The 23,285-nt window shown below is 33.3% G+C and overlaps 1 protein-coding gene across 35 annotated transcripts in view; it reads right to left on the bottom strand.

The window, feature by feature from the left end:
- LOC118199724 (uncharacterized) overlaps nt 1-23,285 on the bottom strand; it is a 203,476-nt gene that overhangs the window by 35,275 nt on the left and 144,916 nt on the right. For all 35 annotated transcript variants that reach the window (XM_085808940.1, XM_085808951.1, XM_085808945.1 and 32 more), the window contains 4 exons: nt 22,421-22,471; nt 14,743-14,796; nt 8,108-8,158; nt 821-874 (listed from right to left, as the gene is read on the bottom strand). In XM_085808940.1, coding sequence (XP_085665066.1) covers nt 821-874; nt 8,108-8,158; nt 14,743-14,796; nt 22,421-22,471 — 210 coding nt within the window. The remainder of the gene's footprint in view (nt 1-820; nt 875-8,107; nt 8,159-14,742; nt 14,797-22,420; nt 22,472-23,285) is intronic.

Below are 23,285 nucleotides of genomic sequence, written 5' to 3'. Positions count from 1 at the left end.
TATTTACTGTCTTATCATAACTGCCAGACGAACAGATTTTGGAAGCTTAACGGATTTCTTATAAAGGAAAATAGCAATAGAATAAAAATACATACTCTGTAGCTATATAATAAGCACAATTCTCATTTATGTAGTAGTAGAAAAATGTCATACAGGTAAATAAATGAAATAATAAGAATTTTTTATTTTGTATTGTACTACTTTTAGCAATACACTACTACAAACAACTGTATTATTACGGTTACATAACCCTGACGGAACTGATGTATTCAATTTAGTTATGATTTTCATAGATTACATAGCTACATATCAAAATACACAGGATGGTCCTAAAGCCCATTAAAAATGTCAGCTAGGTTAAAGGAATATTTTTTCTGCAAGAGAAGAATGCATGTAGTTGACTTTTTCATTGATAGAGAAGAACACGGTATAACATTAGAAGACATTACAAACATAGTAGCATTAAAAAATTTCCTTCCCAAGCAAGAACCCTATTACATAGCATAACAGTTATTGCTCAGGGTATCAACCAGCAAAAGCTATTTAACAGTTTCCAGACTTGTTTTAATAGTTATCTTTACAGTGGTATTATAAACAGCCATCAAAGAAGGAAATATGAGCTAATTACAATTAACGAAATGGGAAAATCCTGTGTTTGAAATTTACTGTCGTGCAAACAGGATTTCATGTACTGCCATCCTTCTTTTAATAAGTATTTAAAAATTTTACAGTGTTTTAGGACACTTGGTATTTAAAGTGTAAGATACATGTAAATAATTGTAGGACAGAAGAAGATATAATAGAAGCTACAAAGTATTACCTGCACCCTGATTACCATTGATTTCCACTCTGGGTGGTTGAGGAACAGGACAGACTGGAAAAAAGGAAGAGAAAATTAATAATTAAAACTAAAAAAATAAATAGTTAAATCACAGAAAACTTGCATGCGTGGGGTTACTGTTGCAAAAATGCATCAGTAAGCCCTCATAGAGATCTTTCTATATTTTGAATGTTATTTTTCTGTCGATCTACATTAGTGTCTTTCCAGTAACACTCTTAAAATCCCTAGTAGTTTAAGTTATTCCCATCTTATGCATAATTTTAATCTAAAATAGAATTTGTAGGTGCAAACACACACGCATATTGTTCCCCTTGGAAAGTCAATTAATTTACGATCAATAGCGATAATTACTTGATTTTAATTTCTTTTTCAAAGTTTGAAATATTGTTATTTATGATTTAAATTTAAGTCCCCGTAAAACGTTTCTTTCATAATTTACATTCAAGTTACTTTAAAACACAATTTTCGGAATTAAACTTCCTACAGGTTCCCCTTTTTTTCATACTTCTACTAAATTTATATTAGGAGATAATATAATCTATATTTCTTTAGTAAATAAATTATATATATATATATGTGTATATACAGTACAATTCGCTTAAAACGAACCCTGATTTAAAAAGAACCCCCGGACTGAGCAAGGAAAGCGAAAATATTTAGTTGCCCCCCCCCCCCCAAAAAAAAATTCGGACAGTTCTGTATCGCCCATTCTACTGGGCCGATTGACGAAATTCAAATTGCCTTTTTGATGTCTCGAAAGCTCGACTTACGTTATATAATATATTTATATATAGTAAACATTATTCTAACATAGGTATTTTGGCACAAAATAAGACTTTTTCTGAAATAACATATCAATTTTTTTCCATATTTCGATTCTACGATTCTATATTTTAAGCCTAGATATTAAATTTTGTAGATTTTGGTGAGGAATTTATGGCGAAATTAAAAAATTTATATTGGCGAATTTTTTTGCAGTTTGCGCCATGAATATCTCTCTTGGAGGAATTCTTAATTTATAGTAACCTACTTACTTTCCTCTTTTTTCATTGATGCACGGGAGGAAAAAAAGGTCCATCGTTCATTCTTTCAAATAATTTTAACGAAGTGCCGAAACCACATTTTTGTTATTATCATTTATATTAAATACGCCAAATTTCAAAGCGCGCCAAAATGTAAATTCACGGATATCTTAGGACATTTTGAATAAAATGCTCTAAAGTTCTAATCTTTTGCAGATATGCTTAAAAATACATCTGCTTTAAGATGTTGTTAAAAAATTTTATAGGTTATAATACAAAAAGTTTTTCGAAAAATTTATAAAAGATATTCAAAAATACAAATTAATAAAATAAATGATAAAAAATGTTCAAATTATATTTCGATTAGAAAAAATTTTGAATTCTGGAAGAAGAAATCAAGTAAGTTTAATTAAAAAAGGGATATTAACAAATATATATCAAATTCATTTAACACTGAGGAGCTAAAATTGAGGGCTAATTTTTAAAAAGGTACTCGTGCGATTTTTATAAAACTTGGCAGTTTGGCATAATTTCAGTCGTAGAATCAAAATATGGAAAAAAATATTGGCATGTCATTTCAGAAAACGTCCGATTTTGTGTCAAAATACTTATATTAAAACAATTGCTAATATAAATCTAATATATATATATATCAAGTCGCGCTTTCGAGACAAGAAAAACGCAAATTGACGAAGAAGAAGAGTAGATGTCTTGGAAAATTTGGAAATGAGTACAGAAGAATTTGCAAATTATTGACAGTTAACGCCAATGTTATCACTTCCGAGATACCTACTCCCGAGGATATTGTAGCTGAAATTCAAGCTAAAGCAGATGAAAAAAATAATGAAACCGACGACGATAACCACGAATATGAAGAATTTCATGCCAAACCGCCCCCTCCCCCCAACATGAGCAGTGGCTTTTGGTGTGCGCAGAAAAACGTTTTTTTAAATCTAGGAATGCAAATGACCATGTTTATTGGGCCATGAGGCTTTTCTGAAGAACAACAACACAAGAAAGAGATAATAAGGCAATATAAAGAAACTTTTACCAATTTCTTTCTCATTGTACAGAAATAAAGACTACAGTATATATAATATAGCAAGTATATATGAAATTTTTTGATTTTGTTCACGAAACCGTTTTTTATTCGGTTATAATGAGCAAATACGGCGGTCCCTTAACGTTCGTTATAAGCGAGTTATTATTAGCTCGTTATAAGTCTACATATAGACATTCATACATAGAGAGAGAAAGAGAGAGAGAAAGAGGGCCTCAGTATACATTAAGGTTTAATATTGCGGAAAATTGCCCGCCTAAAGAATATGGAAATAAAATCATTCAGCAATATGAAACAGAAAAGGGATTAGGTTAATTTGTTAAGACAAAGCACAATATGGATATCTGCCGCTCATAGGATGGATGACTTTTGATGATTTGAGGAGGACGTTTGAAAAGAAACTTTCTTGTATTTCGATTACACTTGAAGAATATGACAAAAACAAAGGCTTTGAACTGGTGTCCTACTACAAGTGTTCAGTGTTTTACACACTTGCCCACTAACGAGTCATAAGTAAACGCTTGGAAGTTTAAAGTCACAGAAGCGCGATACATAACTATATATACTATTTTATTCAAATATAAATGGACAATTTTTTTTCGGAAGGTATAATCATCGCTTTAGCTGAAATTACTAAATTTATTCTCAACATCTTTGTTAATTACATCCTGGCATGCTGGTTAATTCCTGATACTGTTATTTTTTAGTTACTTACCTTTCGTTTTAATTCTGTTTCTCAGTGCTTTAAAAATAAAAGACTAAAAAAAAAAAAAAAAAAAAAAAAAAAAAAAAAGAAATAAAAGGTTGCTTAACCCTAAAAGAAGTGACGTTTTTAATTTTTTAATTTAGTCACAATTTATATGGATTACATACCCACATACCAAATTACACGAAATAGTCCGAAAAATCTTAAAATTTTTTTAAAATTTATTAACAGAGTATAAGGGGGAAAAAATAAAAGTCACAATAAAAGTCACGGAGGTTAAAATATTTTTCTGCAAGGAAAGAATGCATGTAATTGAATTTTTCATTGATAGAGAAGAACACTATATAATATAAGCAAATATTGCAGTCATAGTTGATTGTATTAGTAAAATATTTCCTCACATGTAAGAAGTTCAATACATAACAGCCATTGTTCATGGTATACACTAGCAAAAGCTATTTATCAGTTTCCAAAGTTCTTTTAATTGTTATCTTTACACTGGTATTATAAATAGCTCTCAAACTATAAAATCTGAGATATTTACACTTAATAAAGTGGGGGAATACTCACTTTAAAAGGTATTGTTGTTCAAATTAGATTTCATATACCTCCATCTTTTTTTATATATAAATTTTTGAAAAACCTTACAGGGATTAAGTCATTTGATCTAGTATAAGACGTACAATAGAATATGTATGTACAAAGACACATTCAAAAAATATATACTATGTAAAATGAATAATAATAAAAAAATTCTTTTCAGAATGTTAATAATGATTGCTATACCTTAAATTACTAAGCTTAATCTTTATATCTTTGTTAATTAGGATTAAGTAGGATTACTTGAAATTGTTATTTTTTACATTTCTCGCCTTCCTTTTATAAAACAGTTCTGCACTGTTTTTAAAAATAGAATACTAAAACAAAATGTGTGTTTTTTATGCTATATTTTCTCCCTCCTTACTGCATGCCTTCTTGGTGTAACGGTAGCACACTGGGCGTGTACCCGAGAGGTCTAGGTTCGTGTTCTGGCAAGAGCATTGCTAATTTTTTGTGTTTTCTCCTTCAAAAAAATTCGTTATGACTCTACAGTGGCTCCCGACATAAAAGGTGGTGGATGGTGATATTTCACCACCAGGATTTGACGATTGGGTCCCATAATCCCCAATCGCCCTTTAAAAGGGGTATGTTTTGTTATGTTATGTAGAAGTGAGGGGGCCACCTAATAACCTAATGACTTTACAATGCTTACTTAATCCTGGGGAAGTGAAAAACTTAATTTAGTTAGAATGTGCATGGATTAAATATCAAATTAAATAAGATGGTCCAAAAGTCCATTAAAATTTTTAAAAAATATTAACAGAGTACAATGCAATAAATAAATAAATAAATATCAAAGAGGTTAGAATATTTTTCTCCAAGGAAAGGATGATCGTAGTTGAATTTTCGATTGCTAGAGAAGGATACATGAGCAAAGATTACAATCATAGTAAGATTAAAACATTTCCTCCGTATGCAAGAATCCTGTTATAGGAATGCTCGCCTTATCCGCCAAGAGAAGCTCTTATTCAGCTTCCAAAATATTTTTAATTGCTGTCTTTACATTGGCAATAGAAACAGCCCTCAGACAATAAAAGAGCTATACATACCAAAAGGAGGGGAAATCCTCTCTTTCAAATCTATTGTTGTGCAAACCGGTTTTTAATGTACCCCTATCTTTTTTATTTATTGTCATTTTTTACATTTCTTGCCTTTCTTCCCTAATTCATTATTGCACTGCGTTTAAAAATAAAATACTAAAAAGAAATGGGTTTCTATTACGTTTACTTAACTCTTAACTTCCCAATTTTTTAAATTTCTATGAAAAAATTATATCAGCTACTTCTTAAGTAATAATAAAAGGAAACAATATCTTTTCAAAAAACTAAGCAGTTTTAAATTGAATTTCATTCATTTTTTTGTTTGTTGCAGAAGTGCAACATTGCGCAGTATTGCTGTAAAATTACAAAACTTCTTTTTATATGAGGATTTTATTAGTCATTGTTATAAATTGCTTTAGCCTTACATACAATGAAAACTTTTAAAGCAGTTATTGACTTTGTTGTAAAACGTCCCCTACTTCACACTTTTCGCACTCAGTTTGAGTGTAGCTCTTGCAGTTTGGAAACTTGCACCGTATTCTTTTCTGACCATATTGGCCAATGATTTATACCATCTCTACGAATGTCCTTACATGGAACGGATTGGGCAGTCCCTTTGCATCTTTTAGTCTGAGACATTTGTTCTATTGAAGTATTACTAGGTCTTCCTCTTTTAGCATTTCGATCGTACCCCATTTTGCATAAGCATGATGCAACTTCAGATTTGAATTTTTGTAAATTCATTAGATTTTTTTTTTATTATTATTTTTATTTTTCAGATTTCTTCATTGTTTCTTTAATTTGATCAAATCCAAGCTCTTCTGACCAGTATGCTCTATAGTTTGGCAGTTGAACTAGAGATGCATAAATGTAAATACCCAAATATTGATTTATTTCATTCTCTGATATAGTCAAAGGCTTACTTGGATTCATTGAGATAGCATATCGTTTGCTGTCTTCATAAATGTTACTTATGATCTCTTCCGTCCATAAATATTTAAAAAATTGGTACGTAGTGTCCAAATCCGTAATTTCTCTTGAGAGCGTGTCATCTCCATGGAATTTTATTACTTCTTCAATCAATGAAATGTTTTGATTTTTCCATAAAATATTCTTTGAAAATGTTTTATTATACTTAACAGTTAAATTAAAAAAAAGGTTCTCTGACTGAAATACACCAGCGGTCGAGCGGTTAAAGTCGCTGAAACACTGGTAGTTTGTTTTCGTGGTTTTTCCCATGTGTAACTTGTATACAAACCAGTTTCCCTTAGAAAATCCTCCACGAAGGCATCCCTCTCCGTAGGCAGATATCTCTCGAGGCTTTGCCATAATCACACACACACACACACACTGACTGAAATATTTCTATCAAATTTATTATCATCATCATTGGATGTTTTTATATTCTGAATTGTATTTTGTGAAACAACACTATTTCACAGTCGCTATCCGAATCATCATTAGATAACACACAATCAGGTAAAAAATGAACATCACCAGCAGAATTTTCAAGACTATCCTCACTTAAATCACTCAATTCGCCCAAATTATTCATATATCTAGCAATTTCATCTTGGGTTAGTATACGCTTTTTGGCCATGTGAAAATGGTAACCAAAGACAAATGTTGCAGACCTGCAACATATAATTAAAATCAAATTTCTTTCAAAATTTTTCTATTAGAAAATCAAAATTTCTTTTAAATGAACATAAAATGTTTAAACTTCTTGCCTGGTAATTTTTTTTTTTTCGTCAATAAACAAGAGGAAGCATCAAATATAATGGATTCTTTTTTAGCAAAAACACAGTTCTTGAGGAATCAGAGATTTTTATAATTGTTGCGATTTCTGGGGAAAATGTGCTGCTATCTAGTGACAAATTTAGCATGTATGTCGTTGCAGTAACCTTTTTTTTTTCTTAGATAAGTGGTTTGTAGGTAATTAAAAAAATATTGAGTCTGTTAAATTAAAGTAAATCATATGTTGCAGAAATGCAACAGTGTGAAGTTAAGGGTTAATCCTGATATATTTAATTTAGTTACAATTTGCATTGATTACACAGCTACGTATGAAATTACACAGGTTATTATAAAAGTCTATTAAAAATTTAAAGAAAAATTATTAACAGGGTATAATGCAAAAAAAAAAAAAAAAAAAAAAAAAAAAAAGTCAAGGCGGTTTAAAAAAATTTTCTCCAAGGAAAGAATGCATGTAGTTGAATTTTCCATTTATAGAGAACAACATTGTATAACGTTAGCAAAGATTATAATCATAATAGAATTCAAACCTTTCCTTTACATGCAAGATTCCCATTACATGGCATAACAGCTATTGCTCGAGTTATCCACCAGCAGAAGCTATTTATCAATTTTCAAGAATCTTTTAATTTTTAGGTAAAAAGTTCAGTTATATAAAAGTCTTGCAGTTATATAAAAAGTCTTCAAAAATAGGAAATCTGAGCTATTTATGCATAACGAAAGGAGGAGATCCCTCTCTTTGAAAAGTATTGTTGTTCAAACTGGATTTCATGTACCCCATCATTTTTTTAATCTATAAATGTATAAGTTATTTCTCCCGCCTTTCTAGCGTGCCTTCGTGGTGTAGTGGTTCTGCCCGCTGGGCCGGTATTCCATAGGTCCGTGGTTCGATTCCCGGCGAAGGCGTTGCGAATTTTTCAATTCTTCTGCTTCGAAAAATATATACCTAACGTCTCTACAAATGTTTTAAATCTGTACAGGGTTTAAAGCCACTTTCTATTTAAAGTATAAGAAACATGTAAGTAATTGCAAGACAAACGTAGACAAAAAAAATTCTTACGCAAGGTAATAAAAGCTACATACCATTAGCTAGAGGAAATATTTCTTCTCCGGCTTCTTCATTTAATTCAATTTCTGGAAAAAAAAGAGGAAAAAATTAAATTTTCAAAGTACATTCGCTTGTCACAGAAAAACGTGCATGTGTCGAGTTTCTGTTGCAAAGATGCAACACTAAGGCCACATACGCAAGTTTCCATCTGAATGTTATTTTGCTTTCGATCAGCTTTGGTATGTATCCAGCAAGACTATTAAAATCCCTATTAGTTTAAATAATTCCCGTTATCATGCATCCTTTTGATCCAAAAACCAGAATCTGTATATACAAATATACACACACACATACTCATACATTACCCGACACTGAAAATGCAATACCAAGAAGGAGTGGCGAGAAAATGATGAAACTCAGCAAACAGAAAGAAACAGCAACGAACAATTAGTGATCTCTATTTCGAAATGATATGCGTAATACAGATTGTCATGCATATACTCTATGCTACCGACTATGCCGGAAGAACAGACTTATAGCTGAAAGCCAACGACTTATAGCTGAAAGGAGAGAGGAGAAAATCTGGCAACGAAAAGAAGAAGCGTGCTTGATGCGAGAAGGACGGCATGCTAGTGTGAAAAAAACAGTTTATCTGAAAGGAGAGAGGAAAATCTGGTAACGAGAAGAAGAAACGTGCTTGATGCGAGAAGAACGGCATGCTCGTGAGAAAAAAATTGAAATTAGTTTGGCTGTATTCCGAGAGTAGAGTTTGTCTTTTTCTTCTTTTGTTAGGAACTGAGAGATGCAATGTATTACTTGTGCGTTTGATGTAAATGTGAATAAAAGCAATACTTTGTGAAACGTTAATGTGTATTTACAAAATTAAAATATAGCTCATGTTATTGTTAAACCTGCATAAGTGTCCCAGTTTATTTCCTGCAAATAGAGTTGACTAACATTCATAAGTGGATAGAAACGAACCGACAAAGATGAATTGATCAAAGAATCGATTTATGACAGTGGTGGCAGCTGGTCGGATGTATATTTGTCGACTCGGAAAAAGCTCAAGTGAATTCCTTACGAATGCTGCGAAGCTTATTAAGTGGAATCGTTATCTTCTACCAGGTTCTCTCGTTAAGTGATTTATTTATGTTTTTGTATTTATGAAAAATTTGCTGTTAATGTAAAGGTACACTTGAACAAGTATTTTATAAGACAAAAATTATCAGTGTGATTATCATATAAGACTTTAATTACCTTGCAAGTGCATTTATCTTTTATTATATGAGTGAATTATCTATAATTTAAGTAATGCTTGTGTTTTATTTATGAGATATGATTGCATTAGTTTTCAAATGCTTATATATAAACATACATGTTTTTTTATTCATTGGGTATTTGGATATTGTGCATATTTAATGCAGATACCATGTGTTTATGATTCAACATAAGTTAAGGATATAACTTGATGTATAATTTTATGTAAGGAGATTTAGTTTTAATTTTCTGTTATTTTAATTAAGTTGAACATAAAGTCGCATAATGTCATTTTTGGCCAAATCTAGAAAGGCTGATCTAGTCGCCCTTGCACAAGAGTTTGGTGTTGAAGTGTTGCCTACATTTAGGATTTTGGACTTGAGGGAAAAGATTCTTGCTAGTGAAAGCTATGAGGAGCAAGTAGCAAAGGATCTTCTGAGTGTTATCATTACAGATAGGGAGGCAAAGGAGGAAAGGCAAGAAAGGGAATATAAATTAAAGTTAGAGGCAGAGGAGAGGATTGCCATTGAGAAGTATAAGGTAGATTGCCAGGCTCGTTACTCGAATAGGAGTACTACACCCGAACGGGGGGAGAATGGGAAGGAAAGATCAGTAGAAGAGTTAACGAGGACAATCAGATTATTGACAGTAAAGGTTCCATGTAAAGCAGATGGCTGGGACTATTTCTTCTCCAGTTTAGAAAGAGCTTATGTCAATGAAAGTGTCCCTGATGAGCATAAGGCAAAAATTTTGATTTACCTTTTGGGAGATAAAGCGGCAAATTTATTAACATTGATAAGAGAGGATAAGTATGGGAATTATGAGGAAATAAAGGAAACTGTGTTGAAAGAATTTAAACCTTCACCTCAGGTATGCCTGGAGAATTTCAGAAAGGCAAGACGAAGTTCAGAAGAGACCTTTGGCCAGTTTTCTACTAGAGTTACTGCCATGTGGGAAAATTATGTGAAATCAAGGGTGACAGACTTTGAAGGTCTTAATCAGTTGGTGGTAGCGGACAAAATCTACCAGACCCTTGATACGGAAACTGCAGTACACATAGGTATAAGGCAGGGAGACTCGTGGTTCAAGCCAAGAGAGCTTGGAAAGGAGTGTGACATATTCTTTGCGGCTAAAGGGAAGTCCTACAACGTACGTAGGGAAGCTTGTGAAACTAAGATTTTAAATCAGGCAGTAGGTGAGAAACCTAAGGTCGAAGAAAGACGAGGCAGTCGGCAAACGTCAGAAACCATACGGAAAACCACACGGAACGTTAGAGTTTTAACATGCTTTGTATGTGGTTCAGCTTCACATTTTAAAAGGCACTGTCCTCAGATTGAAGGTTCTAGGCAGTATAACAGAAACGAGGAAAAGGATAAAGCCAGGGTAAACTGGGTAAAGAAAGATCAGGATAATAATATCCTAGAGGATAAAGTTGTGGTAGCTCGTGTGGATCCTTTGAGGAAGTCAGGGGGATGTAAACGACTATAAGCTGTGTGAGTTGAAAAGGGTTCCTATTAGTGTGAATGGAACAATAGGGAAGGCCCTAGTTGATTCAGGAACAGAAATTACGGTGGTTAAGAAAGAGTTAACCAAAAGTCTCCAACTGAAGGAAGGATCTAGTATATATCTGAAAGGTATATTTGGTCCAGCTGTTAAATGCCCTTTGGTAAGCATTCCACTGAGTATTACTGTAGGAGAAAGTGCCAATGTTACACATCAAGAGATTTTGTGTGCAGTTGCAGAATCGCTGGTAGAGGATGTGTTGCTTCCTCCGGAAGTATTCACCATGTTAGGAAATCGGTTATATGACACAGGTGAAGGGGTGGAAAACTTACCTGAAGAAACCACAAACATCCCAGAGGTTAGAAGAAAGGAAAAGTCTGTGAAGGTAAACACAGGGAAACTAGAAGGAAACGCTAGTATGGGAAGGAATCTCAATGAGGAAAGGAAGGTGGAATCAAGTGAAAGCCCAGAACCTCAGCCAGGAAGACTATGTACAGCGGATGTATTTAGAAGAGAGCAGGAGACTTGTGAATCTCTGGTAGGAGCATGGGAGAATGCTCAGAAAGGAAAGGGGAATTATTATACAGTGGATAACTTTCTCTTTCATAAGGACAAAATTCTTGGAGAAAGTGTGGGGCAATTAGTTGTACCTAAGAGTCGAAGGGAGGAAGTCTTGCAGTTAGCACATTGCTCGGTGTTTAGTGGCCACATGGGGGTAAAGAAAACTGTGGAGAGAATTAGAACTCTTTTTATTGGGAAGGTCTGAGGTTAGACGTTCAGAAATTTTGCGAGGCATGTAAAGAGTGCCAGTTGACTAGACCAATTAAAACTGTTAATAGGACACCAATCACCCCAGTAACGAGGCCAGATCTGCCCTTCCAAATTGTAAACATTGATGTGATAGGTCCTATTGATCCTCCCAGTTCTAAGGGTCATAAGTATATATTATGCTTAGTTGATCAGCATACCAGATGGGCAGAAGCAATACCTCTAACTAGCCTCTCCGCCAAGTCGACTTGTGAGGAGTTATTACATATTTTTTCAAGAACGGGTATTCCAAATGTAATTGCATGTGACAATGGAACAAATTTTAAAGCAGATTTGACTCAAGAATTTGAGAGACGAATAGGGGCCAGTCCTAAGTTTTCGACCCCTGGATATCCTCAAGCTAATGGATTAGTTGAACGGTTTAATGGTACTTTAAAAAGAATGTTGCATCATGTCATCAGAGAAGAAGGTAGAGGGTGGCATTTGCAAATTCCTTATGTATTGTGGGCCTATAGAGAAGTACCCAACTCAACAACTGGGGTGGCTCCATTTCAACTCATGTACGGCAGGACACCTCAGGGACCTCTGTCGATATTAAAATCATCATGGACAGGGAAACATGAAAATTTACAATTAGATGCAACTCCTGTTTATACATATTTACAAAATCTAAAGGCTAGGTTTGAGAAGGCAGCGGAGCAGGCAAAGCTCACAGCTAAAATTCAACAAGAGAGGACAGCACACTATCATAATTTAAGGTCTACCATAAAAACATTTAAGGTGGGAGATAAGGTGATAGTCTTGATTCCCGATTCTAATAACAAGCTTTATGCTAGGTGGCAGGGTCCTGAAAATATATTGGAACAGAGAAGTTCTCACTCATTTGTAGTACAAATGCCCGATGGAACCAAACGACATGTCCATCAGAATAAGATTAGACCTTATGTAGTTAGATCCCAAGCAGTAAATGTTATCTTGGAGGGGGAAGAAGATTTTGGGGAAATTGAATCTATGCCTGTCAACAAGGGAGAAAAGAGTTTTTCTGAATCTCTGGAAGGATTAGAAATGTCTAATTTAGATTCAGTCCAAAGGAGTAAACTTTTAGGGCTACTGAGGAAATATCAAACATTATTTACACGTCCAGTGCAACCAGCACGAGTAGGTACACACAAGATCGAACTTATTCCTACTGCTATTAGGAAGAAACCTCACTGCTATGGAATACCCATGGCTTACCCCAAAGCAGTAGATGAGCAGATACGTGAGTTGCTAGAATTAGGATTAATTGAACCTTCTGAGTCAGAAATTGCATATCCTATAGTTTGTGTGGCGAAAAAAGATGCTACAGTTAGAATGTGTATAGATTTTAGATCATTGAATGCTGTAACGAAAACTCCAATATTTCCCATGAAAGACATGCAGGAATTGATTTTTGTGGCGGGTGCAGCAAACTGGCTGACAAGCATCGACCTTCGAAAAGGGTATTGGCAAATCCGAATGGATGAAAAGAGCAAACCTTTGACTGCATTTGCAACGTGTAATGGAGTGTACCAGTGGAGAACAATGCCTTTCGGCTTATCAGGAGCCTCGGGGACATTCCAGAAGGAAATGAATTGTGCTTTGCAGTGTCATAGTGATTATGCTCAGGCATATATAGATGATGTGGTGATTTTCTCGAAAACATTTGAGGAACACTTGAAACACATTTCTCTGGTTCTGGAAACTTTAGAAAAATTAGGATTTTCTGTACATTTGGACAAATGTACTTTTGCAGCTAAAAAAAATCAAATATTTGGGTCATATAATTGGAGGAGGCAAGCATGGTCCTGATGAAAAAAGGGTCAAAGCAATTAGAAAACTCGTCAGGCCAGTCACATAAAAAGATGTGAGATACGTTTTAGGATTAATGGGATTTTATCGATCTTATATTCACAGTTACGCAGAAATATCGACACCATTGACAGAGTTGACGAAGAAGTTACAAGCCAATATTGTTCTATGGGGGGAGTTGGAACAGAATGCTTTTAACAAATTAAAGGATACTTTGTGCCAAGTGACATATCTGGCCACACCAAATATTGGAAAGCCATCTCAGATCCATTGTGATGCATCCAATTTGGCGGTAAGTTGCTGTTTAACCCAGATAGACGAGAGTGGTAACTATTGTCCTATTGCATTTGCAAGTCAAAAGCTTTCTCAAACTCAGAGAAATTGGGCAAGCATTGAGAAGGAAGCTTGGGCAGTCTTATTTGGCCTGGATAAATTTGATAAATGGGTCTATGGGGCTCAGGTAGAAATTATAACGGATCACAACCCTCTCAGATATTTGAATGAAACTACTCCTCGAAGTCCCAAATTGACGAGGTGGGCTCTGGCATTGCAGAAATGGAACTTACGGATTAGTCATAGGCCACGGATCCAGCACCAAAGTGCAGATGCACTCTCACGTCTGGATCAAATATGATATGATTAATATAATTTGATAGTTTTTTTCTTTTTCTTTGTTTATTTGTATGATTGTAATAATTTATTGCTTGTTCTGTTTTGTTTTATTTAATACTGTACGAGGTTGGTATTGTGTAAAAGTAATGTACAGAAAATTTGCTTGGATATTGATTAATGAAATACGTCCAAAAGAAAGGAAAAATTTCATTCTTGGCAGGAGCGTGTCATGCACATACTCTATGCTACCGACCAAACCTGCCGGAAGAACAGACTTATAGCTGAAAGGAGAGAGGAGAAAATCTGGCAACGAAAAGAAGAAGCGTGCTTGATGCGAGAAGGACGGCATGCTCGTGTGAAAAAAACAGTTTATCTGAAAGGAGAGGGGAAAATCTGGCAACGAGAAGAAGAAACGTGCTTGATGCGAGAAGAACGGCATGCTCGTGAGAAAAAATTTGAAATTAGTTTGGCTGTATTCCGAGAGTAGAGTTTGTCTTTTTCTTTTTTTGTTAGGAACTGAGAGATGCAATGTATTACTTGTGTGTTTGATGTAAATGTGAATAAAAGCAATACTTTGTGAAACGTTAATTTAACACAGGAAAATTTTACAGAGTTTTAGGTCACTTGGTATTTAAAGTGTAAGATACATGCAAATAATTGTAGGACAGAAGAAGATATAATAGAAGCTGCAAAGTATTACCTGGACGAATGTTAGAATTGATTTTCACTCTGGGTGGTTGAGGAAGAGGAAAGCCTGGAAAAAAGGAAGAGAAAATTAATAATTAAAACTAAATATATAAATAGTTAAATCACAGAAAACTTGCATGCGTGGGGTTACTGTTGCAAAAATGCATTAGTAAGCCCTCATAGAGATCTTTCTATATTTTGAATGTTATTTTTCTGTCGATCTACATTAGTGTCTTTCCAGTAACACTATTAAAATCGCTAGTAGTTTAAGTTATTCCCATCTTATGCATTATTTTAATCTAAAATAGAATTTGTAGGTGCAAATACACACGCATATTGTTCCCCTTGGAAAGTCAATTAATTTCCGATCAATAGCGATAATTACTTGTTTTTAATTTCTTTTTCAAAGTTTGAAATTTTGTTATTCATGATTTAAATTCAAGTCCCCGCAAAACATTCATAATTTACATTCAATTTACTTTAAAACACAATTTTCGGAATTAAACTACATATAGGTTCCCCTTTTTTTCATACTTCTACTAAATTTATATTAGGAGATAATATAATCTATATTTCTTTAGTAAATAAATTATTATATATATATATATATATGTATATACAGTACAACTCGCTTAAAACGAACCCTGATTTAAAAAGAACCCCGGACTGAGCTTGGAAATCGAAAATATTTAGTTGCCGCCCCCCAACCAAAAAAAAAAAAAAAAAAAATTCGGACAGTTCTGTATCGCCCATTCTACTGGGCCGATTGACGAAATTCTAATTGCGTTTTTGATGTCTCGAAAGCGCGACTTAGGTTATATAATATATCTATATATAGTAAACATTATTCTAACATAGGTATTTTGGCACAAAATCGGACATTTTCTGAAATAACATATCAATTTTTTTCCATATTTCGATTCTACGATTCTATATTCTAAGCCTAGATATTAAATTTTGTAGATTTTGGTGAGGAATTTATGGAGAAATTAAAAAAATTTATATTGGCGAATTTTTTTGCAGTTTGCGCCATGAATACCTCACTTGGAGGAATACTTAATTTAAAGTAACCTACTTACTTTCCTCTTTTTTCATTGATGCACGGGAGGAAAAAAAGGTCCATCGTTTATTCATTCAAATAATTTTAACGAAGTGCCGAAACCACATTTTTGTTATTATCATTTATATTAAATACGCCAAATTTCAAAGCGCGCCAAAGTGTAAATTCACGTATATCTTAGGACATTTTGAATAAAAAGCTCTAAAGTTCTAATCTTTTGCAGATATGCTTAAAAATACATCTGCTTTAAGATGTTGTTAAAAATTTTTATAGGTTATAATACAAAAAGTTTTTCGAAAAATTTATAAAAGATATTCAAAAATACAAATTAATAAAATAAATGATAAAAAAATTGCAAATTATATTTCGATTAGCCAAAATTTTGAATTCTAGAAGAAGAAATCAAATAAGTTTAATTAAAAAAGGGATATTAACAAATATATATCAAATTCTTTTAACACTGAGGAGCTAAAATTGAGGTCTAATTTTTAAAAAGGTACTCGTGCGATTTTTATAAAACTTGGCGGTTTGGCATAATTTCAGTCGTAGAATCAAAATATGGAAAAAAAATTGGCATGTCATTTCAGAAAACGTCCGATTTTGTGTCAAAATACTTATATTAATTAAATTGCTAATATAAATTTAATATATATATCTCAAGTCGCTGTTTCGAGACAAGAAAAACGCAAATTGAATCTTGTCAATCGGACCTATAGAACAGGAGATATAGAACTGTCCCCTTCTTTATGCGCATTGTTACAATGTTAAGTCTGTGGGATCAAATCCCGGTTACGACGACCCGTTCTAGAAGAGCAAACCCCGGTTATAGCGAGCAACACTTTTGTGATTCATAAAATTTCTATTGATGGCCATCTCCCAGCTCAGCTAATTCCATTTTGGAAAATTTTCTTTAACATTTCGAAGTTTACGGAAAGGTAGTGATGACTCATAAATCCCGCGAACACGTGATGGCGGCCTCTTATATCGTGGGGAGTGATCAGGATTGAATTTTTACCACCGAATTCTACGGGTGTTATCTAGCCTACGGATGAAGGGATGAAAATTAGTTTTAAAAAAATCTTTAGCAAGCACTTGATTTTGATGTTTCTCGATAGCAGAAAAAATAGGAACAAGCTCAAATGCTAATTAAACGAACTCGAAACGATATTTTTAATGATTTAATGAAAGATGCGTTACATCAATGTGCATTATTAAATACATCCGTAAGGTTGGACTGGACATTTCTTCAAGAGGGGCAAATCACCGAAAAAGAAGAAGAGTAGATGTCTTGGAAAATTTGGAAATGAGTACAGAAGAATTTGCGAATTATGTATCAGTTGACGCCAATGTTATCACTTCCGAGATACCTACTCCCGAGGATATTGTAGCTGAAATTCAAGCTAAAGCAGATGAAAAAAATAATGAAACCTACGACGATAACCACGAATATGAAGAATTTCATGCCAAACCGCTCCCTCCCCCCAACATAAGCAGTGGCTTTTGGTGTGCGCAGAAAAACGTTTTTTTAAATCTAGGAATGCAAATGACCATGTTTATTGGGCCATGAGGCTTTTCTGAAGAACAACAACACAAGAAAGAGATAATAAGGCAATATAAAGAAACTTTTACCAATTTCTTTCTCATTGTACAGAAATAAAGACTACAGTATATATAATATAGCAAGTATATATGAAATTTTTTGATTTTGTTCACGAAACCGTTTTTTATTAAGTTATAATGAGCAAATACGGCGGTCCCTTTACGTTCGTTATAAGCGAGTTATTATTAGCTCGTTATAAGTCTACATATAGACATTCATACATAGAGAGAGAAAGAGAGAGAGAAAGAGGGCCTCAGTATACATTAAGGTTTAATATTGCGGAAAATTGCCCGCCTAAAGAATATGGAAATAAAATCATTCAGCAATATGAAACAGAAAAGGGATTAGGTTAATTTGTTAAGACAAAGCACAATATGGATATCTGCCGCTCATAGGATGGATGACTTTTGATGATTTGAGGAGGACGTTTGAAAAGAAACTTTCTTGTATTTCGATTACACTTGAAGAATATGACAAAAACAAAGGCTTTGAACTGGTGTCCTACTACAAGTGTTCAGTGTTTTACACACTTGCCCACTAACGAGTCATAAGTAAACGCTTGGAAGTTTAAAGTCACAGAAGCGCGATACATAACTATATATACTATTTTATTCAAATATAAATGAACAATTTTTTTTCGGAAGGTATAATCATCGCTTTAGCTGAAATTACTAAATTTATTCTCAACATCTTTGTTAATTACATCCTGGCATGCTGGTTAATTCCTGATACTGTTATTTTTTAGTTACTTACCTTTCGTTTTAATTCTGTTTCTCAGTGCTTTAAAAATAAAAGACTAAAAAAAAAAAAAAAAAAAAAAAAATAAAAGGTTGCTTAACCCTAAAAGAAGTGACGTTTTTAATTTTTTAATTTAGTCACAATTTATATGGATTACATACCCACATACCAAATTACACGAAATGGTGCGAAAAATCTTAAAATTTTTTTAAAATTTATTAACAGAGTATAAGGGGGAAAAATAAAAGTCACAATAAAAGTCACGGAGGTTAAAATATTTTTCTGCAAGGAAAGAATGCATGTAATTGAATTTTTCATTGATAGAGAAGAACACTATATAATATAAGCAAATATTGCAGTCATAGTTGATTGTATTAGTAAAATATTTCCTCACATGTAAGAAGTTCAATACATAACAGCCATTGTTCATGGTATACACTAGCAAAAGCTATTTATCAGTTTCCAAAGTTCTTTTAATTGTTATCTTTACACTGGTATTATAAATAGCTCTCAAACTATAAAATCTGAGATATTTACACTTAATAAAGTGGGGGAATACTCACTTTAAAAGGTATTGTTGTTCAAATTAGATTTCATATACCTCCATCTTTTTTTATATATAAATTTTTGAAAAACCTTACAGGGATTAAGTCATTTGATCTAGTATAAGACGTACAATAGAATATGTATGTACAAAGACACATTCAAAAAATATATACTATGTAAAATGAATAATAATAAAAAAATTCTTTTCAGAATGTTAATAATGATTGCTATACCTTAAATTACTAAGCTTAATCTTTATATCTTTGTTAATTAGGATTAAGTAGGATTACTTGAAATTGTTATTTTTTACATTTCTCGCCTTCCTTTTATAAAACAGTTCTGCACTGTTTTTAAAAATAGAATACTAAAACAAAATGTGTGTTTTTTATGCTATATTTTCTCCCTCCTTACTGCATGCCTTCTTGGTGTAACGGTAGCACACTGGGCGTGTACCCGAGAGGTCTAGGTTCGTGTTCTGGCAAGAGCATTGCTAATTTTTTGTGTTTTCTCCTTCAAAAAAATTCGTTATGACTCTACAGTGGCTCCCGACATAAAAGGTGGTGGATGGTGATATTTCACCACCAGGATTTGACGATTGGGTCCCATAATCCCCAATCGCCCTTTAAAAGGGGTATGTTTTGTTATGTTATGTAAAAGTGAGGGGGCCACCTAATAACCTAATGACTTTACAATGCTTACTTAATCCTGGGGAAGTGAAAAACTTAATTTAGTTAGAATGTGCATGGATTAAATATCAAATTAAATAAGATGGTCCAAAAGTCCATTAAAATTTAAAAAAAATATTAACAGAGTACAATGCAATAAATAAATAAATAAATATCAAAGAGGTTAGAATATTTTTCTCCAAGGAAAGGATGATCGTAGTTGAATTTTCGATTGCTAGAGAAGGATACATGAGCAAAGATTACAATCATAGTAAGATTAAAACATTTCCTCCGTATGCAAGAATCCTGTTATAGGAATGCTCGCCTTATCCGCCAAGAGAAGCTCTTATTCAGCTTCCAAAGTATTTTTAATTGCTGTCTTTACATTGGCAATAGAAACAGCCCTCAGACAATAAAAGAGCTATACATACCAAAAGGAGGGGAAATCCTCTCTTTCAAATCTATTGTTGTGCAAACCGGTTTTTAATGTACCCCTATCTTTTTTATTTATTGTCATTTTTTACATTTCTTGCCTTTTTTCCCTAATTCAATATTGCACTGCTTTTAAAAATAAAATACTAGAAAGAAATGGGTTTCTATTACGTTTACTTAACTCTTAACTTCCCAATTTTTTAAATTTCTATGAAAAAATTATATCAGCTACTTCTTAAGTAATAATAAAAGGAAACAATATCTTTTCAAAAAACTAAGCAGTTTTAAATTGAATTTCATTCATTTTTTTGTTTGTTGCAGAAGTGCAACATTGCGCAGTATTGCTGTAAAATTACAAAACTTCTTTTTATATGAGGATTTTATTATTCATTGTTATAAATTGCTTTAGCCTTACATACAATGAAAACTTTTAAAGCAGTTATTGACTTTGTTGTAAAACGTCCCCTACTTCACACTTTTCGCACTCAGTTTGAGTGTAGCTCTTGCAGTTTGGAAACTTGCACCGTATTCTTTTCTGACCATATTGGCCAATGATTTATACCATCTCTACGAATGTCCTTACATGGAACGGATTGGGCAGTCCTTTTGCATCTTTTAGTCTGAGACATTTGTTCTATTGAAGTATTACTAGGTCTTCCTCTTTTAGTATTTCGATCGTACCCCATTTTGCATAAGCATGATGCAACTTCAGATTTAAATTTTTGTAAATTCATTAGATTTTTTAATTATTATTTTTATTTTTCAGATTTCTTCATTGTTTCTTTAATTTGATCAAATCCAAGCTCTTCTGCTCTATAGTTTGGCAGGTGCACTAGAGATGCATAAATGTAAATACTCAAATATTGATTTATTTTATTCTCTGATATAGTCAAAGGCTTACTTGGATTCTTTTGAATAGCATATCGTTTCATGTCTTCATAAATGTTACTTATGATCTCTTCCGTCCATAAAAATTTAAAAAATTGGTACGTAGTGTCCGAATCCGTAATTTCTCTTGGGAGCGTGTCATCTCCATGGAATTTTATTACTTCTTCAATCAATGAAATGTTTTGACTTTTCCATAAAATATTCTTCGAAAATGTTTTATTATTCTTAACAGTTAAATTTAAAAAAGGTTCTCTGACTGAAATACACCAGCGGTCGAGCGGTTAAAGTCGCTGAAACACTGGTAGTTTGTTTTCGTGGTTTTTCCCATGTGTAACTTGTATACAAACCAGCTTCCTTTAGGAAATCCTCCACGAAGGCATCCCTCCCGTTAGGCAGATAGCTCTCGAGGCTTTGCCATAATCACACACACACACACACTGACTGAAATATTTTTATCAAATTTATTATCATCATCATTGGATGTTTTTATATTCTGAATTGTATTTTGTGGAACAACACTATTTCACAGTCGCTATCCGAATCATCATTAGATAACACACAATCAGGTAAAAATTGAACATCACCAGCAGAATTTTCAAGACTATCCTCACTTAAATCACTCAATTCGCCCAAATTATTCATATATCTAGCAATTTCATCTTGGGTTAGTATACGCTTTTTGGCCATGTGAAAATGGTAACCAAAGGCCAATGTTGCAGACCTGCAACATATAATTAAAATCAAATTTCTTTCAAAATTTTTCTATTAGAAAATCAAAATTTCTTTTAAATGAACATAAAATGTTTAAACTTCTTACCTGGTAATTTTTTTTCGTTAATAAACAAGAGGAAGTATCAAATATAATGGATTCTCTTTATAGCATAAACACAGTTCTTGAGGAACCAGAGGTTTTTATAATTGTTGCGATTTCTGGGGAAAATGTGCTGCTATCTAGTGACAAATTTAGCATGTATGTCGTTGCAGTAACCTTTTTTTTCTTATATAAGTGATTTGTAGGTAATTAAAAAAAATATTGAGTCTGTTAAATTACAATAAACCATATGTTGCAGAAATGGAACATTGGGAAGTTAAGGGTTAATCCTAATATATTTAATTTAGTTACAATTTGCATGGATTACACAGCTACGTATGAAATTACACAGGATATTCTAAAAGTCTATTAAAAATTTAAAGAAAAATTATTAACAGGGTATAATGCAAAAAAAAAAAAAAAAAAAAAAAAAAAAGTCAAGGCGGTTAAAAAAAAAATTTTCTGCAAGGAAAGAATGTATGTAGTTGAATTTTTCATTTATAGAGAACAACATTGTATAACGTTAGCAAAGATTATAATCATAGTAGAATTCAAACCTTTCCTTCACATGCAAGATTCCCATTACATGGCATAACAGCTATTGCTCGAGTTATCCACCAGCAGAAGCTATTTATCAATTTTCAAGAATCTTTTAATTTTTAGCTTGCTGTTATATAAAAAGTCTTCAAAAATAGGAAATCTGAGCTATTTATGCATAACGAAAGGAGGAGATCCCTCTCTTTGAAAAGTATTGTTGTTCAAACTGGATTTCATGTACCCCCATTTCAATTCTTCTGCTTCGAAAAATATATGCCTAACGTCTCTACAAATGTTTTAAATCTGTACAGGGCTTAAAGCCACTTTGTATTTAAAGTATAAGAAACATGTAAGTAATTGCAGGACAAACGTAGACAAAAAAAATTCACACGCAAGGTAATAGAAGCTACATACCATTAGCTAGAGGAAATATTTCTTCTCCGGCTTCTTCATTAAATGCAATTTCTGGAAAAAAAAGAGGAAAAAATTAAATTTTCAAAGTACATTCGCTTGTCACAGAAAAACTTGCATGTGTCGAGTTTCTGTTGCAAAATGCAACACTTAGGCCACATACGCAAGTTTCCATCTGAATGATATTTTGCTTTCGATCAGCTTTTGTGTGTATCCAGCAAGACTATTAAAATCACTAATAGTTTAAATAATTCCCGTTATCATGCATCATTTTGATCCAAAAACCAGAATCTGTATATACAAATATACACACATACACACTCATACATTACGCGACACTGAAAATGCAATACCAAGAAGGAGTGGCCAGAAAATGATGAAACTCAGCAAACAGAAAGAAACAGTAACGAACAATTAGTGACCTTTATTTCGAAATGATACGCGTAATACAGAGCGAGAACAGCGTGGGATCCATAGGTTGTAGGACCACCTTGGACGGCGATACACGAAGCAACATGTCAAGAAACAGAGCCAGTGAGACTATGCATGATGTCCTGAGAAAAGGGTCTTTATCCCCTGTCTACCATTTGCTACAGCTCGTTTTCTGAACGAGGCAATTTGCGTCCAATCACATCCTAAATGTGTTCGATTGGTGAGAGATCAGGAGAAAACTGTGCCCGGGGAAGCATCTATATACCTTACAGAGCACGTTGGCTGATGCAAGCAGTATGTGGTCGCACGTTATCCTGCTGATAAAGGACACTGACCATTCTCTGAAGGTAGAGAAGTGTCACCGGCCGCAGCACATCCTCCACATATTCGCGCATCGTTGGACTGTCATAGTACCCTGTATATGAACTAGAGGTGA

The sequence above is a fragment of the Stegodyphus dumicola genome, chromosome X2 (assembly GCF_044657685.1).
Source record: "Stegodyphus dumicola isolate Sdum_Otavi_A_Nest chromosome X2, ASM4465768v1".
NCBI lineage: Eukaryota > Metazoa > Arthropoda > Arachnida > Araneae > Eresidae > Stegodyphus > Stegodyphus dumicola.
The sequence above is the reverse complement of the archived record's forward strand: the minus strand, read 5'-3'. Positions and strand labels throughout refer to the sequence as shown.